At 33.8% G+C, this 14,204-nt stretch overlaps 2 protein-coding genes and 1 non-coding gene across 4 annotated transcripts; 2 read left to right on the top strand and 1 right to left on the bottom strand.

The window, feature by feature from the left end:
* The first annotated feature begins 166 nt into the window (after positions 1-166).
* On the top strand, positions 167-3,936 carry LOC115967670 (B3 domain-containing protein Os01g0234100-like). The gene is made up of 7 exons (XM_031086811.1): positions 167-370; positions 462-542; positions 1,429-1,454; positions 1,547-1,712; positions 1,790-1,996; positions 2,637-2,727; positions 2,849-3,936. The coding sequence occupies exons 1-7, from the start codon at positions 317-319 to the stop codon at positions 3,565-3,567; spliced, it is 1,344 nt and encodes a 447-aa protein (XP_030942671.1). The 5' UTR covers positions 167-316; the 3' UTR covers positions 3,568-3,936.
* Positions 3,937-5,131: 1,195 nt separating this feature from the next.
* Positions 5,132-13,271, top strand: LOC115969618 (B3 domain-containing protein At3g19184-like). 2 transcript variants are annotated; one of them, XM_031089307.1, is made up of 9 exons: positions 5,132-5,337; positions 5,434-5,702; positions 7,362-7,506; positions 7,589-7,690; positions 8,574-8,605; positions 8,707-8,869; positions 10,421-10,627; positions 12,355-12,538; positions 12,858-13,271. In XM_031089307.1, the coding sequence occupies exons 1-9, from the start codon at positions 5,203-5,205 to the stop codon at positions 12,875-12,877; spliced, it is 1,257 nt and encodes a 418-aa protein (XP_030945167.1). In that variant the 5' UTR covers positions 5,132-5,202; the 3' UTR covers positions 12,878-13,271. The 2 variants fall into 2 exon arrangements, with proteins under 2 accessions (XP_030945167.1, XP_030945168.1); XM_031089308.1 differs by lacking the exons at positions 5,132-5,337; positions 5,434-5,702 and adding an exon at positions 7,186-7,260.
* Positions 13,272-13,914: 643 nt separating this feature from the next.
* Positions 13,915-13,986, bottom strand: TRNAT-UGU. The gene has a single exon. It is a non-coding gene; the product is annotated as a tRNA-Thr (tRNA).
* Positions 13,987-14,204: the final 218 nt, after the last annotated feature.

The following is a 14,204-nucleotide window of genomic DNA, read 5'->3' as shown; positions in this document are numbered from 1 at the left end:
ACTATCAAGAGCAAATGCCATAAATTAAAACTTCCTCACAAAAAAAAAAAAAAACACTCACTGCTCAGTACCAAACGTAACCGGCTCAGCCAGTCAACCATCCCCCTATTATTTCTAGGCAATTTTTAAACTCAGTCTTTTATTTAGCTAACAATTTTAAATTAAACGGTCCTTGGTTTTTCCCTCTAGAACTTTATATACACAAATGCTTCCCTGTTGCTTATTCCCCAAAACAAAAAAAAAAAACAAAAAAATCAAAGTCAAATAGACACAAGAGAAGAAACTCTGAGTTTTAACTCAACCTTCAACAAAATCCATGGCTGTAGCTGATCAAAAGCAGAGCCAATGCCCAACTGTTTCTTCTCCCAAGGTTCACCCACTTTCTCTCTTTATCTGATTATGCCATTTGTTTGACTGTTTGTTCATGATTGTGATTTTTTGCTTTTCTTTTCAACTCTCAGAAGCGAGGGCGGCCAACAAAGACCATGGGAAGGCTGTTGCTGAAAAAAGTTCCGGGCTTTAACCAAATGGCCGATAAGCAAGTAAGAATCACTGTCCTCTGTTTTGTTTTTTTGAACAAAAAATAAATGTGAAACTTTAATCTTGTTTAGTGTTGAAAAGTCTGTTCTGTGTACCAGTCTGTTCGATGCTGTTTGAAACTTTCATCTTCTTTTTTTGAAATTGTTGAAAAATGAACACAGTAAGAAATTTGAAATTTGGGGAAATGACTGATTCTTAAGCCTAAACTGGAACTGGGTTTTAAAACAGCTTTTAGAAAACGAAAGAGATACACGTTTTTCATTCTTTTTTGGTCTATTGAAAAAATAAAATAATTTTTGAAGTCATTATACTCTTGTGATAACCAGTTTTAGAAAGAGTCATTATACTTTTGTTGGGTTTTTTTTTGCAAAAAAAAAAAAGAAGTACAAACTTTCTGTACTGCGTGTGCAACAAATCTAATGATACAGAAATTTCAAACTTTTTTGCACAATGATTGACGGAGTCTGTTGTGATTGGTATATTATAAAATCTGTGTGAGTGGTGGGCTCATTAGAAAATGATGTTGCTCAAGTTACAACTTATCACCTTAACAAGTTGTGAAAAATTCTGTACCTCTAGCATTGCTCTTCCTTTGGGAGTCCTGGAAAATTTATCTGTTTTGTTGTTTACATAATCACTAGTCTCCTACTTTACGTACCCTTATTTCTGAAAATGTTACTAAACCAAATGCAGGCTATATTGTAGTTGCTTGTGCTGGCCAGCTTACCACATTGGCTAGTCTTATACTACATTTCTCAAATTAGTTTACGGTTTATTGTCTTTGTATTATACAGTAATTACGTTCTGTTGGTTTGTCTAATATCTCAATATTCTTTTGAATGTATTATAGTACTGAACTAATGGAATTTTTTGTGGATTCTTGAACAGGCAGTCAATAATAAGAAGTTACAAGGGTAAGTATGACTGATTTCCCGGTTAATCTGTTATGATATATTGGAGATTTAATGACATTTTAACAGTGCTGCCTCCTTTTTTTTAAGTACAGTCCTAAGCGGTTGAAGAGAGCAACAGTAGACAGCTTATATGATACATTTGAAGCTCAGTCTTGTGTATTAGAACAAGCAAAAGAGATTCAAGCAAATCTAGAGCCTGAGTTCCCTAGCCTTGTCAAGACTATGCTCCCATCAAATGTTACTGGTGGATTTTGGCTGGTAAACCTCACTTTGTCTGTGGAATTGGGTAGGTATCAACAGACTTATTGTATGTGTCAATTGTTTTTAAATGACAGGGTCTCCCAAAGCACTTTTGTCGTGCACATTTGCCTATGCAAGATACAACAATTGTTCTGGAAGATGAAAGTGGGGAAGCATTTGAAACAAAATATCTTGCGGAAAAGGTGGGACTAAGTGCTGGATGGAGAGGGTTTTCCATTTCTCACAAATTAATGGAGGGAGATATTGTCGTTTTCCATTTAGTCAAGCCTTCCAAATTTAAGGTAGTTATTTGAACCTTTTTGTTACTACTTATACATTACCTTACAAATGCTAAAGCTATTACCAATTTTAATACAAGAGGTTTATAAACTGACTTACCAACACTACCTTCCACCCAATGTTCCTTGAGTACTTGATTAGAATGCTTGTATTCAATGCTATGCCTGTACAGTGATTTGGTGTGATTAAAGATCATATATATATATATATATATATATATGTGGTCATTTTTGCGAAAAAATAGTAATAAAGAAAGTATAAGAATTGATGTTGAATCTGTTGGTTGGAGAAGTCTATAGAGGGGAAGTCAAAAACCAATTCAACTCAAGGAGTAAATATTGTTTATCTTATTGGGTGTTGACTCTTGCATCGAAGTACCTGCTTTTTATAAGTGAATTCTGCAGAGACTAGGAAAAAAATTGAAAGGAGGACCAAAAATGTTGGTTTAATCTCTTGTTTTGGAATTTTTCCTTAACAGAAATTAAAACCCATAAAGGTCTCGTCCACTCCTATATGCTTTTTTGTTTGGGGAATTTAGCAAGTCAATTTGTAGGATATGATTTATTACATACTGCTTGGAGCTATTAGCCTATTACTTGTCAATGCATATTAGCTGTGCATCTTTTTCCTGCCCAATTTTAGGTCTACATTGTCAGATCAAATGGTTCGGATGAAGTGGATGGTGCTCTTGCCCTCTTGAAATTGGATGCTGGCATGAAACTTATGAAGTACGGTAAGTTGCTTTGCAGTTCACATTGTTGTTCTTGTTTTCCTTGATCTTCTTTAAATAACTGCAGCATTCTACTCTTCTTCCATTATATTGTCATTTATTTCCAACTGTGTAAATCATGCAGATAAGGATACTAGGGCTTGTGAAGAGCCAGTAAATGAGGCTTTGAAGACTCTTTCTCAAGAAAATACTCAAAAGAATAATATTATGGTCTGTGTTACTGATCCTGGGCCTATAGTGGATCTTTCAGAAGATGACAGTGATATTGGCTCAGAAATTTTGGATGGAATCAGACTATCAGATTCCGTGGTTGATTTTAAACAAGTTAGAGGCATTGAAGATTTTGCTGTTCTTGTTAATGGTCTGGTTATAAACTCTGAGCTCCCCAAATTCCTTCTGACCAAGTACTTTGAGCTCTGTTGCAGTCAGAAATCATTTCTTCATGAACATCTACTTGAGGGTCTTAACTGTAAATTGGCGGCTGGAATGATTTCCGAGACTATTAATGTTGCTGATGCCATTAGAGCCTGCAAGATTTCCACTTCACAAGAAAGTTTGTCCACTTGGGACAAGACTTTGAAAGCCTTTGAGGTGTTAGGCATGAATGTGGGCTTCCTGCGTGCTCGGCTAGAGCAGCTTTTGAATATTTCACTGAAATTAAAGAGGTATAAAGAAGCTACACTTGTAAGAGCTCAAGCAGAAGAGGAGGTGCAAACTTTGGAGGCAAAGCTTTTGGAAGTAAAGGAGAAAATAAAAAGCCTTGATGCTGAGATTGAGAATCTAGATGTTGCTGCTGACAAGCTTGAGCTTGTGTTCCAAGAAGTGGCTAATGCCCCTTGGTAACGAGGAGCTTTTCTGTCATTGATTCGCAACTTTTTTGTAAACTAGAGGTGTATGTTCCAGGACTAGGAATATTCAGTGCTTCATGGTGAAGAGATGTTTTGTAAGTATAAAGCTTTTTTGTGAAATTCCACGCACATCAATTCACAAAGGAACATTGTATATCAGCACAGTAACTTCAAGCTGCTTTCTTTTTGTAAGTTATAAGTTAATTGGGCTATTTATAGCAGTGATCACTGTAGACACTGATGCTCCTGATGCAGTCATCAACTGCTAGTAATGGCCAGAATATGTACGTATTGGTTCTCTCTTTTTGTAAGCCTCTGGATTACATATGATAAAGATGTAACTATTGGAGAGTTTTATGAGCTATTGCAATCTCTCACATAAGCACACAATCATGTCTTAGCTTCATTCCCTGGTGTTCTAAGAGTTTCCAAACAATCTAGCTCCCACATGTTTATTCAAATTAGTAAATTATTTTAAAGGTTAATATAACCTAAAATTTCTGCTGATATGCCATTTTAGTCATTTTCCTCGGGACCTAAAAGTACGAGTGCTTAGAGGTATGGTGTTTAGGTAGTCCTTTGGTTGATATCAATGGTTTGTTTGATTTGAATGATAGGAAAGTCGAAACTGTGGAGGGAAGAAAAATATGAGAAAATATTTTTATCTCTATAAAAAAAGTGGACTGTTATAAATAAATTTAACTTTTTTTGTTTACTTGAGAAGATAAACAATATAGGTTGTATAAAATTGCTATCATGCTTGTATTACATAAATAAAAAATGTAATTAGTTGAATTGGTAAATATGACACTATATAAAAGTGAATGTATTGTGTTTATTTTATTACTTTATTTTCTCAATCCATCCACTTTCTATAAGATTTTTTTTTTTTTTTTGATTAACTGAATTAATTAAAATTATACCTCATAAATTTTCCTTCTTTTCCAAGCCAGGAAAAGTTATCTCCTTTGCTATGGAGAGAATTTTGTGAAACCAGGGAGAATATATGTACTCTCCCACCCCTCATTCTTTCCATTGACTTAAATTTTCTAAGGAAAATGGTAATTACCCAACCTTTTTTTTTTTTATCCTTATCTTTATATCATCACCCATATTCTTGCCCCAACCATCACATATCCTACTTTAATTATTAATTATTATGTCAATTTTGTCTCCCAACTATCTTTTTTTTTGTTGTAACATTTGTCTCTTAACTTTCAAAATAAAGTTAATTTCAAACTAGATAATTCCATTAAAACTTTAACTAAAAGTAGAACCAACTCCATGATGAAATAAATTTGATTTTAATTTTAATAGTTGATGGACAAAATTGGCACATATCAATCAAGGGCCCAAATTAGACTTTATTGCACAATTGAACGACCAAATGACTAATTTACCCCCCCCACTTTTTTTCTTTTTCTTTTTTTCGCAACTACACATGATAATTCTAATCAGTAATAACCATACAAGTGAAATTATTAACTTTAACTACGGTTATTTGTTAGTTAAAAATGTCAATTGAGCTACAAAATTAGTAATTAAGCTCAACTGTTGTTTGTTGTCCAACTCCAGCATAGGAAAACAAAAAGTCAAAGAGGAAAAGTGAATAGAACTCAGAAAAGAAAAAATGGTGGAATCGAAGCAAAGCTACGAGGAATGCCGGAGAAAGAGAATAGAAGAGAACAAGAAGAGAATGGAAGAGCTCAATATAGGCAAACTCGCTCTCGCTTTCAAAGCCTCCACCACTCCTAAATCCTCTCCGGTCTCTCCTTCACAACTCTCTCAGTGTTTTTCCTTTTTCGGTTTTTCCAACTTTGAGATTAATTGCTTTTTGCATTTTTGATTCTTGTACGGACAGGTGAAGCGATCAAGAGTAACTCCAGATATCTCTTCATTACCGGTCCGAAGATCGAGTCGGATCGCCAGCAAGACCCGAGTCCGAACCGCCAAAAATCTCTCACACAACAAACCTCCTTCAAAACCACCCGTCATCAGATTCGAGTCCGCCGACCCGTACCCGACAGCCTTCGTCAAAGCTGACCTTTCCTCATTCAAACAAGTGGTCCAAATGCTCACCGGGTCCTCCAATCATGCCAAGACGGTACCCGACCCGCCATCCGAAACCAAGCAAGCATCTTCTCCTCTTCCCTCTCTTGGCTAGGGATTGATTTCATTTCAGATGAATGTGAATTTCCCATTTTCTGCTGCTCACGTGCGCAGTACTTCTATCTTTATTTGATTGGTAGATGGGCTCCACGTCAGCATATTTTAGTGTCTAGTCACGTTATATTTTACTTTTTTTTTTTTTCTTTTTTTCCTTACACTAATTTACCTTTTTGGCACAATTTTAAATAGATCAATAATTGAATAAGCCGGTTATCATTACAAAAGTATAATTTCAACTATTTTATTTATTTATTAATTAGTGTTTGTTATAAATGAGAAGAAAAAAAATATAATAATCAAGTGCTTTTGAACATGCTCAAAGTTGTTTGATAATTAAATAATTAAAGTGCTTTTGAACATGCTCAAAGATGTATGATAATTAAATAATCAAACTTGAACATATAATCAAGTTTTTTTTTGTTGGTTTGGATTTTGGATTGCAGGGTATTTTATTTTTTAAAATAATTATTACAAAGTTATAATCAAGTGTATTTGAATAGGCTCAAACTTGTTTGACAATCAAATAACCAAACTTGAACATATGATCAAGTTTGTTGATAAACTTGACAATGACTTGAGTTCCAAATAGAAGTGAATGGAATATTCTTAAACCTTTGTTACACAGTTCGGGTCAACTTATTTATAGTCTTACCTTTAAAGGGTTTAAAGGGTTAGAATGAAACTTTATTCCAAAAAATAAAACAAAAGATTTGAAAGGTTAATAACCATCCTAAAAAAGAAAAAAAATAAACTTTGAGCAAAAGTTAAGAACAAATGTGTAACTAAAAAAGAAAAAGGAAAAAAAATTAGGTACAATACCTTCTTTTTAGCCTGTCAAATTTCTTATTTACCAAAAACCAAAAAAGATTTTGTTTGGAACTGTTTATCTAATTTTTGTTGAGAATGTTGTAAATAAAATATAAAAATAAAATAAATAGATGAATCATATAAGACCTGCAAATAATTAAAAAAAAAAAAAGCAATAAACTGATTTAAAAGTACATCCCAATAGGCACTAAATTCCTTAATTAAATTTAGATATATGATCACATTGACTACAACACATACATCTTTTCCATTTTTTTTTTTTTTAATTTATAAAATTGATAGGTCGGAATTTAATTGAGAAAGTTAATATATATGATCCCAAAAGACCAGATACTTTTGGGCACACCAATGCCGCACGGATATGGCAGCGCTTCAGTGTCACTACACTAGTGTAAAAGCAAGTAACCAAATCCCAGGAACGGCTCGGCTCGATGTCCAAAATTCCAAGAATAATCAAATCCACATCCACTGATATTTGTTTTTTTTTTTTTTTTTTTTTTTTTTTTTTTTTTTTTGTACTTCTGAGTGCTGAGTGACGTTGTCACATTTTGAATTTAAAGTTTCAAAAACTTACACAAATTGGCGCTCAAAACACAAGTCTCACTCGTGCAGTAGGAATTAATTACAAAGGCTTGTTATTTTATTTTTAAAGGGCGGCCCAAGTCCAACGGTCAGCTACTTCTAGTACAGTGTATGTGTATCACTACTTCACTTCCCCACCTTTTGAGAGCTTCTCATACTAAAAGCTTTTGAAAGAAAATCAATCGTTTTTGGTTTGGTTTGGTTGGATAGAACAAAAATGGTGGAATCGAAGCGAAGCTACGAGGAATGCCGGAAACAGAGGCTGGAAGAGAACAAGAAGAGAATGGAGGAGCTCAATATTGGCAAGCTAGCTCTCGCTCTCAAGGCCTCCTCCACTACTCCTAAGTCCTCTCCGGTATCCTTCGTAACTCCTCTTTTGCTCTCTCTCTCTCTCTCTCTCTATTTTTGGTTTTTTACTTTTCTTTCTGTTCGGACAGGCAAAGCAGGTGAAGAGGCCAAGAGTATCACTTGATGTCTCTTCTGTCCCGGTCCGAAGATCGAGTCGAACTGCCAACAAGCCCCCTCCCAATTACAAGGAAGTCAGTTCTCTCATCACTTTGCTTTTACCTAAAGTTTCCATCTATTCTTTTTTAAGATAATAATGTTGGCAGTTGGCTGAATATAGTTAATCAGTAGTTGGTAAATATAACCGTTTTGTTAGAGAAGATTTAAGGTTCTTACTAGTTACTAGTTTGATTTCAGATTAAATGTTATAGATTTTGTTTTATCGAGTCCTGAGTTGCAACTTGCATGTCTTTTGGGCATCTACTAGTTTAGTCTTGTAAATATTACAAAGAAGATAGTTGGGTAAATTGAATTTTTAGTCTCTTTGATTTTTAAAAGTTCGATTTTGGTCCCTCAAATTTTTATAATTTAGCCCCTTAACGTAACTAGCGGAATACTTAGGAGTATGAGTAACCCATATTTAAGGGACCAAAATTGCAAACAAGAAAATGGCAGAAAATTTTTAGAGATGGAAATGGACTTGTTCGCTTTCTGAATTTTTTAAACACCAAATTAAAGCTTCTTTATTAATTTAGGGGACCAAAATTGAAATGTAAGGAAACAAGGATGCAATTTACCCAAGATGGTTTGATGTTGTCTATTAATTTTCATGTGTGATTTATTTATAATAATCAACTCTACATAAAGCAACCATTAGGTTTGAGTTTCACTATATCTAGCATTTGGTATTGTCTTACTCTCTGTATTTTACTTTAGTCTAAGCTGTTGTATTATATAGTCAATTTAAAGTCATTATAGTGATTGATTTCCATTACAAATTCAGTATTTTTTATTCTTTCTTTAAATTGGTGGAGGTAATGTTTTGGGTGGTAATGGATGTTAGACATACCTTTATATTGTTGAAGTGCTTTCTGTCTCTATTTTGGATTGATATGCCAACTTTTTGGATCATTGCAGGTACCAATTGAACCCTTGGGAAGTCTCAGAAGGTTGACATATGTGATTCATTGTTAAAAAACTTTACTAATCAATAAATGACTGAGAATTTTGAGGGTTGCTTATGTATGATTATCGTGGGGTTCACTTGTAGGAGCTATCGGCGGGGATCTTTGTTGAGCCGATTTTATGCTTCAGATGGTGCAAGACAGGACGCCATTGAGAGAGCAGAACAGCTTGAATCGGATTTGGGATCTGATTTCCCAACATTTTTAAAGCCCATGCTCCAGTCACATGTCAGTGGAGGATTTTGGCTGGTATGTCAATGACTTGTACTTGAAAATAAGTGACATTCTGAGTAAGACTGTTTATTTAGTAATACATAGGTATTGGGTATTTACTCACTTATAATTCTTGGACTCCTATGTAGTTTATTGATGGAACTTGGTCATATATTTGATGCAGCCATGAAGATGGATTTGCTTTTATTTAGCAAATTCACCTATTCAATATGAAGTCAAATTGAAGTAAAAGTCATGTGGTTTTAATTATCTAAGAATGAACCTAAAACAGTTTTTTATTTGATTAGTTATGGGAAATTTTATATTCGAGGGAAAATCTATAATTTTTGTAATTCCTTTGAATTAATCAATTTATTGTATTTTGGTAATTTGGTTAATTCTAGAATCTTCTAGGAGATCACAGTATAGGAGTCCTAATACTACTAGTTACTATATAAATTGTGTACAATGTGTCCAAAGGAGATGGAGAGTTTTAATAAAATTAATGAATGTTTTGAGCAGAGTCACATTGGCTTTTGTGGTTTATTTTCTTTCTCTTTTTCTCTCTTTCTTTCTTCTCTTCTTCTTCTTTTCTTTCACTTAAGTCACACTTCACGAGTATGATTCATACACCCCATGAACATCCTAAATTTCGCTCTTATTTTTCTTCTTTACAGCCCTAAATCAAGCCCTTTCTTTTACCCATCAAAACCCAAAATCCCCACATACTTTCTTTACTAAATAGCCATCAAATAACTCATCCAGCCATCTTTAATTCCTAATACAACACTAAAACTCTTTATTCCCCAACTCCAAATCCCATTTCTACAAATTCTACTAAACTTTGACCCACCACAAACACATGAAGACAAATTCCCCAATTTTTTGGCTTAGGGTTCAAAGAACTTATAAATCTAGGTTTAGAATTGTTTAAGAAGGGGATATGGGATTGAGTTAGGAACCAAAGGTGGTTTCATGAGTTGCCGATTGAGTATAAGAACTATGTTAGGGCTTTGAAGGGTAAAAGAAAGGGCTTAATTTCGGTGTGAAGAATAATAAGAGAGAAATCTAGGGTGTTCAACTCTTCAAGGCTATATGAATAGTACCCATGAATGATAACTTGGAGAAAAAAAAAATTGAAGGAAGAAAGAAATAAGAGAAAATGAGGAAGAATTTATGCTCAAAACACTCAATTTTACTAGTCTATTTTCCATCTCCCTTACATTGAACACAATTTATATCAAGAATTTTTCTTGTACTCTAGTATTAGGATTCCCACCTGTACACTAACTTAGACCTAAAGAAAATAAAATCTAAGATATTTTGGATCTCCTAGAATATACTAGAACTAAATTACTAAAATATCTTTAATTGTAGAAATCACAGATTTGCTCCTATATATAAAATTGACTGTATTTCAGACATTACATTGATTTTCATTTTAAATAATTGGGCATGATGTGTTGTTCTTTTCAAAGAATGAATAATAACATTAATTATTGGTATTTTTTTTTTTTCCATATAGCTGATACGAGTGGATGTAATTTCTTACTTTCTGTCATAATTTCTGCTACAACCTATCAATAGGGTCTGCCAGTCTACTTTTGCAAGGAACACCTTCCCAACGAGGATGAGATGATAACTTTGGTAGATGAGGATGAAGATGAGTTCCCAACAAAATACCTTGCTGAAAAAAATGGTCTTAGTGGTGGTTGGAGAGGGTTTGCTATTGATCATGAACTAGTTGATGGGGATGCATTAGTGTTCCAGTTAATTAACCCTACTACTTTTAAGGTGAGCAGGTGGACTCAGATTGATGCCTTATTGGTACCTTTTAGAGCTTTAAAGCAATTACACATGCAGAAAAGATGCATTAATGTTGCATGGAAAATTGTGCTATATAATATGCCAATGTTGAAAATTGCAGTACAATTCTGATGTTGAGTGTTGACAAATTTATTTGACAATTGTGGATAGGTTTCTGATATTGACAAATTTCTGTAAAATCTGTACTAGGTCATTCCTTTTTACAACTTAAATATTCTACTGCAAAATGGCCACTTAAAATACCTCTACAATAACAGATGTGTTTATGAGTGGAAGAATAGGCATTTCACAAGGCAGCACTAACTTTATTTGCTTAATCTCATTCGGAACAACACTTTTCTGAGTTTCCTTGAATGGCATGCATTGTTTAGGATTGAATGGCCCTAAGGGGGAGACTGCATGGGAAATTTCGAATCAATGACCTCAACTTCATGAGATGCAATCCCAACCAACTTTGCTACCTGTTGGGGTATGCATGATGTAATAATGTTGAATATCAACAAAACAGCTAGTATATAACCCTGAAAAATTCCTTGTTCAATATGCGCAATTGGGGCTACTACAATTTTTTTCAAGGCCTTTAGGCTTCAATTTTTTGCATGTTTCAAAATTCCTTGTCATTTGTAATTTTCTGGATGCTAAACTGTAATATCCATATTTTCTTCCTTTGAGTTTTAGCCTTCTTGCAGAATGTAGAGTGATAATTTCAAATAGGACACAATGTGGCGAAGCCAGGGTTTCAGTCCGCGCGCGCGCGGGGTGGGGGAGATTGTAAGACGAAATTAACTTTAAAAATATTAATCAATTAAAAAAAAATAATAATAATTGTTAATCAAAATAAATAACAATGAAATTAATCATTTCTTACTTTCATATCATCAATGAACATAAATAATGAATTTATTGTTAATAAAAATCAATGTAAGATAGTAATCTAAATTCATAAATTTTAAACATCTAATTTAGTTCATTCAAATAATTTAAGCCTTGTAGTTGAAGATTACTAAGAAAGTTTAGTGATTAGCTAGAAAAAGTGTAATGAGTTTGTGAGTGATGATAAGAGTAAATTTGGGATACGGCAAAAAAAAGCATGGGACAAGATTGGTATGATATAGACTTTGGAGTGTAAAGACTACATCATAACTTTTTCTTCCTTCTTTTTGATGCTAGGTTTCACTGTTCCCAAGTTTGGAGTGTTATGTTTTTTCTATCATTGTTCCTAGTGTGGGCTATGGAGTGTTTTGTTTTTTATGTCAAGGAAATTTGCTTAATGTTAGTATGCATGTAAAATTTCTGGTGGAGTTAGGGGGGCAATTGCCCCCTCTCGGCGCTCCCCACCCCCCCCTAGCTTCGCCCCTGGGACACATCAACTGATAATGTTGTAGGTGTGGGGTATATGTTCCACAATATTGATGTGAATTTTTTGCCTCATGCATTTTCTATACACAAAACTAGATATATTGCTTAATTGAATATTTATATGTAGAAGGTTTCAATCCATTATGTGAATATAATGTTGATTTGTCTTCACTAAATGGAGAATATCTTGTTCTGGAGCTCGATATGATTTAACAATTTAATGAACTAATTTTTTTTTTTCCTATACACATATGAGACCTCATTTTATAAATTGAATTTCAAACGTAAATGTGCTCTCTTTTTTTTGTAGTAATTACCTTAATTGTCCTTCCTAGGTGTACATCATTAGGGCATCTGAATTACCGTACGATGAAGACAAGGACAAGGATTCAGACGCCTCAAAGTTGGACAACAAAGACAAGGGCAAGGATTCAGATACCTCAAAGTTGGACAATGAAGACAAGGACAAGGATTCAGATGCCTCACAGTTAGACAGGATTGCCAAAAGAACCAGAGCAAGTAATTGTTTTCCACTCTGAAAACTTTTCAAGTCCCTTTGTTTAAAATATATATGGCAACTAATAAACGTAATATTTCACCAAACTACTTATTTCACAGAGAAATGATATGTTTACAATATTTTTACAACAAATTCTAAATGGCAAGTTGTTACTGGTGGTTATTGTTGGGGCAAAAAAGTAATCTTAGTGTTAGTTTCAAATTTGAACCAATAACAACTAACCACCTATAATTTCTTGTAAAAATGTTGTAGATGTAGCATCTCTCTATTTCACATGGTTCACAGTTTTCACTTTCCATATATATCTGTTTTTGCCAGGCAGAAAGCGTAGTCTTTGATACTTGATGCCTTACTGGAATTTCCTCCTTATTTTGCTTCAAGAAAGCTGTGGTACAGAATTGGAATTTTGTGTTTCCTCTGCAATGTACCAATTTTGGTTCATCATTCTTGAGGTTTTTGTCTAGGTTAACTTTTTTTCTTAACATTGTTATTTAGTATACTTGGGATTTAGGAATGCTTTTTCAGCTCTTTTAATTAGCCAGATTTATCAATGGAATGTATTTTAATATAATAGCAGTGACTGTAATATTATGTCTTATAATGTTAATGGATTTATTCTCTTAAAAAGAAAATTGCTTCTGGACCCCAATTTATGTCTGTCCGATACTTGTGGAAAGACTATTTTATCTGATTTTGCAATGAAATTTGTTTAATTTTTGTAATTAAAAAGCTTATATTGTAATTAAGCTTTATTTTATATTTAGTTGCAAGGTTATGTAGCTCTTCTTTCCACCACCTGGCTTTTTTTTTCTTCTTCAGTAGAAAGCAAACTGTGCAGGTTTCTGTGCGCTCTTTTTTCCTGGATTTTTTTTTTTTTGGGTTGGGGTGGAACAAGATCATTGGATACTTGCAATCTCAGTGGTCCCTGCCAAATATTCAATTGCATGTTTCAACCTTAGGCAACAAATGGCTAGTTCGATGAGAGCGAAGCCCAAATTGTAAATGGAATGTCTAATGCCTGTTAAATTTAGGGTTCACTTTTTTCTTCGGCTTATTACTTGCAATTTCATTGGTCTTTCTCTGTACTCTTATTAGAGTTTTCATTTATGTACACACTTTATATCTAATTCTTGCTATTTTTTTTTTTTTAGCGTTTGAATTTAGAAAGAATCAGATAATCCTCAAACTAAACTAACGGTCCCTCGAACTCACTCCGCATAAGTAGCAAAACTTGAGCTAAATTATTACATTGTTTTAGGAAATAGATTTAAACAAAATGCTGCTAAATATTGGACACATAAGTTGTTGATCTTGAAGATTAAAGGAAATTACATACGAAAGAAAGATAAAAGGGAAATGAAAGAGAAAAAAAGGGTGCCCCCATGCAGGATCGAACTACAGACCTTCAGTTTACAAGACTGACGCTCTACCACTGAGCTATAGGGGCTCTTACTGATACGTTTAGATATAAATAATTATTTCTTAGAGAAACGAGCCAAAATCCGATCAACCTAACGGAGTAAAGCTTGGAAGCGACATCGTTCTTCAACCTGTTTTGCCTGACGCATAACAATGGGGATATTTTGGAGGTTGTTTTGACACAACTTTACCTTTGCAGTTTTGACACAAAACACAAGTTTTCTACCATAATTGGAAAAGATTAAT

This window comes from Quercus lobata, chromosome 11 (genome assembly GCF_001633185.2).
Source record: "Quercus lobata isolate SW786 chromosome 11, ValleyOak3.0 Primary Assembly, whole genome shotgun sequence".
Taxonomy (NCBI): Eukaryota; Viridiplantae; Streptophyta; class Magnoliopsida; order Fagales; family Fagaceae; genus Quercus; species Quercus lobata.
Note: the sequence above shows the minus strand (reverse complement) of the source record. Positions and strands in the feature narration are given on the sequence as shown.